The following is a 3,616-nucleotide window of genomic DNA, read 5'->3' as shown; positions in this document are numbered from 1 at the left end:
TACATGATTGTAAGTGTTGATTTACAGTATGTATTGATGTTTGATGTTGTGCATTTTGGGTTGAAACCCGTCTAAACAATTGCTGCTACTGTTCTTCTGCACTCACACGAGTGAGTCTTCACTCGTACGGTTGGGATGGTCAACCGTGTAATGATCCGTGCGAGTGAGTGGTTAATGAGAACTATTGTTTTGGTTAAGATGATACGTACAATTGAGATGTGACTCGTACGAGTTACTGGTCACTCGTATGGTGAACCGTACGGATCATTTTATTCATTGATGGATGTTCAGTCATAGACCAAACGTACGAGTAAGTTGTCAACCGCACGATTAAGTGTTCTCAAACGTGCGAGTGAGGGTGTTACTCGTACGATTGGCAGACCAGTGGTAAAGTGCTGAAGTGTTGGGATTTGGTGTTATTGTCTTGTTGTCGGTCTGTTATCATTACATTATTACTGACTGTGTTATGTCTATTCTCAGGTGGAAAAGATAAGGAGAAAGCTCAGTAGTTAGAATATGAGCCGTTGCTGGTAATTGGTGAGTGGGTCTATCTTCGAATAGAGTTTAAGTAGAAAATCATGCTACTATGGATTACTCTGATTATCCTGTGTAGTGTAGTGATTGACATGCCAGTTGGATAGTTACATGCTATGTGATTAATATATTGTATATGTGCACTGTTCTTGACACCAGCTGTTCCTAGGGAGGTTGGGGATTGGCAACTGTTCCTAGGGAGGTTGTAGTCCGTGTGAGGTCAACCGTTCCAATGGAGGTTTAGTTCATACCCTGCAGTCTGTTGCAGAGACTAAACGGGAAAGGACTATCGGTAGATGCTATCCTGATCAGCTAGGTCGTGTGCCCGTACAAGCCACCGATCCTCATATTGTCTTAGTTTATATGCTTGTTGGTTGTAAGCATGTTAGTTGAATGTCGTATGATGGATTACTTAAGCTTAATCTGTAGATTGATTCCATACACTTAGCGGTGCGCTAATCCCCCACATTCCTTCCCCTGCAGGTTTAGGTACTGCTGCTGGGATCGGACCATGATGTAGAAGATATGTTTGACTAGTAACTTTGATGTGAACAATTGTAACCGTGTTTGTAATAACATAACATCGTTTGTGAAAGTAAACTTAATTAAGTAGTTTCTGTACTGATGTAATTAAGGTTGTGATTTTACTAAACAAGACTTCCGCTGTGTTTTTTTAAAAAAAAATGGCCGGTGTTACAGATTTGGATAAATCTGGTTTGGGTGATGATTCTTTTGAGTCTTATTTGGTTGTTGATGTTGTTGAACCCGATGTGGGTGATAGTTCATTTGAATTTGATTTGACTGCTGCTTCTCTTGAACCTGATCTAATTGCAACATCTACTGGTTCTGGTTTGGTAGTTTTCACTGAAGATTTTGTTACAAAGTTGTGTAATCAGATGCCAAGCCTAGTATATTATTCACTCACTGAATAATATAACTCTACAGACCATTCAGTTTTAGTCCATATTCAGACATATCATTTGGTGGTGCATATAACTTATGGCAAATCACGTTTTCAAAAGCTAGCATGCAAATGAGATATACTTAGGAACATATAAACTATCATATTCCAGAAGTTCAAGGTCTCAATCAATTCTTAGTTCACATGAGATCATTTCTTGTGACTTTGAAAACGATTTCAGCTCACTTAGAAAACACAAATCTTTGTTTTGACACACCGAGAGTATTACAAAAGCTTTTGACACAATTATTGAGTCCAACTTGCACGATTTTTAACAAGGATTACAATGGTACACATTTCAATTGCTAATTCGCGAAGCACATAAATCCAGAAAATTCGCATTACATGCAAAACCTAATCAAAACTTCAATCAATCATATCTTGAGCATACGATAACGAAATCATGCAAAATCAAAGTCCAAACTTATTAATTTTTCGAGATCTATCCATCTAAATACAATACAAGATCAGTACATAAACCAATTTGATCACATTCATAACATACAAATTCGTGATTCATAGCAACGACAACAATCGATCAATTTAACGACTAACGACAACTCTAATCGCATGTATTTGAGCACTATACATCATTACACTATGAAATTGAACAAAAAAATGATCTATAGAAATTAGGGTTATCAATTATACCTTAGAATCACAAATTGCAAGTACTATCGCGTAGAGGATGATGCAAGGAACAACGTTCGTATAGATGATTTAATCTAATTTCAAGTTGATAATTGTGTTTTGATGGTGATGATGATCGACGATGAGCAAGAGGGAGGAGGGAGAGCTCAGTCGATTATTTTAGGGTTATGGGTTAGGTTTATAGTGCTAATTTCTATTTAAAGCATGGACTAGGGCCTCACTTAACCCCACTAATGACCTAATAAGCCCAAAATTAAGTCCATAAGGGGAGTGTTGGGATGGTTCGGCCGAATGGCCCAACTAGGGCACCTGGGCTTGTTTTGATTATTTCCTGGTACGCGCGTGGTTCGTTTCGAGTGCCGTTAACCGTACCGGGTCTCCGGAACGATAACTAGTCATTAAAACGCAATCACCGGGTTTAATTCATTAAATAAATAATAAATTAAATAAGTTTTTCTTAAAGTCAATAATTATTAAAAATAATTATTTTATCGTTTTTCTGAGTTCCGTAAACTGAAAAGCTTTCTAGGCGATTATCTTAATCGTATCGTTTTCTAAGTATTTCGATATCCGAAACAAGTTCATCAATTAATATAACCATATTAATTCAGATAATCCACTAGGATCAAGTATGCATTTAAATCAATTAAACACACGAAGTTCTGTGTAATCACCGTTAAATACTTAATGGACAAGTAACGATAGTAACGGAAAAAGTAGGGTTGTTACAACTTAAAAATCCCTTAACAAATGTGGCCCATGTTGGATAAATATCGTCAGCTAAATAGTACCCTCTTCTGTACTGAACACCGTTTATATGATACGGGACGTCGGGCATTTCTTCACTAAGCATCGAGTTGAACAAATCAATATTGTTTAGCACATTTATATCGTTGTTTGAACCCGCAACACCAAAATACGCATGCCAAATCCAATTATCATACGAGGCGGCGGCTTCAAGCATATTAGTTGGGTGACTGTGATCGCCTCGCATATATTGGCCTCTCCAAGCCCAGTGCATACAATCTTTACTACCCAACATGTCCGAAAAACCATGAATCCTTTCATGACCTTCATACAAACGTTGAATGTCGTGCAAAGTAGGCTCTCTTAAGTAGACATTCGAGTACAAATCAAGGATACACTTACAAAAGTTGTGTAGAGATTCCCGGCCAACTCGTTCAGACATTTGCAGATACTCATCCAAAGCATCCGGTGTATAATCGTATGCTAGCTGACGTAGTGCGACTGTGATCTTTAAATGCGTACTAATACTCCACTTACCACGTGAATCTTGTCTTCGATGAAACTATCTAAAATAATACGACAATGGATTTGCAGCGTAGCTTAGAATATCATTCATAATTTTAAGAAAAACATGTCGCCGCATTCGAAATCGTCATTTGAAATTATCATCCGAATATTTGCAACCCTCGTCAAAATAATCGTCCATCAGACGTTCATGTGCTT

The 3,616-nt window shown here is 37.7% G+C and overlaps 1 protein-coding gene across 1 annotated transcript; it reads right to left on the bottom strand.

Annotated features, from left to right (window-relative positions):
• Nucleotides 1-1,473: 1,473 nt before the first annotated feature.
• On the bottom strand, nucleotides 1,474-3,335 carry LOC139871168 (uncharacterized). Its single transcript, XM_071858906.1, has 2 exons — nucleotides 2,876-3,335; nucleotides 1,474-1,556 (listed from the first exon to the last, which is right to left on the bottom strand). Exons 1-2 carry the CDS (start codon nucleotides 3,333-3,335, stop codon nucleotides 1,474-1,476), a joined length of 543 nt encoding a protein of 180 aa, XP_071715007.1.
• Nucleotides 3,336-3,616: the final 281 nt, after the last annotated feature.

This window comes from Rutidosis leptorrhynchoides, chromosome 10 (genome assembly GCF_046630445.1).
Source record: "Rutidosis leptorrhynchoides isolate AG116_Rl617_1_P2 chromosome 10, CSIRO_AGI_Rlap_v1, whole genome shotgun sequence".
Lineage (NCBI taxonomy): Eukaryota > Viridiplantae > Streptophyta > Magnoliopsida > Asterales > Asteraceae > Rutidosis > Rutidosis leptorrhynchoides.
Note: the sequence above shows the minus strand (reverse complement) of the source record. Positions and strands in the feature narration are given on the sequence as shown.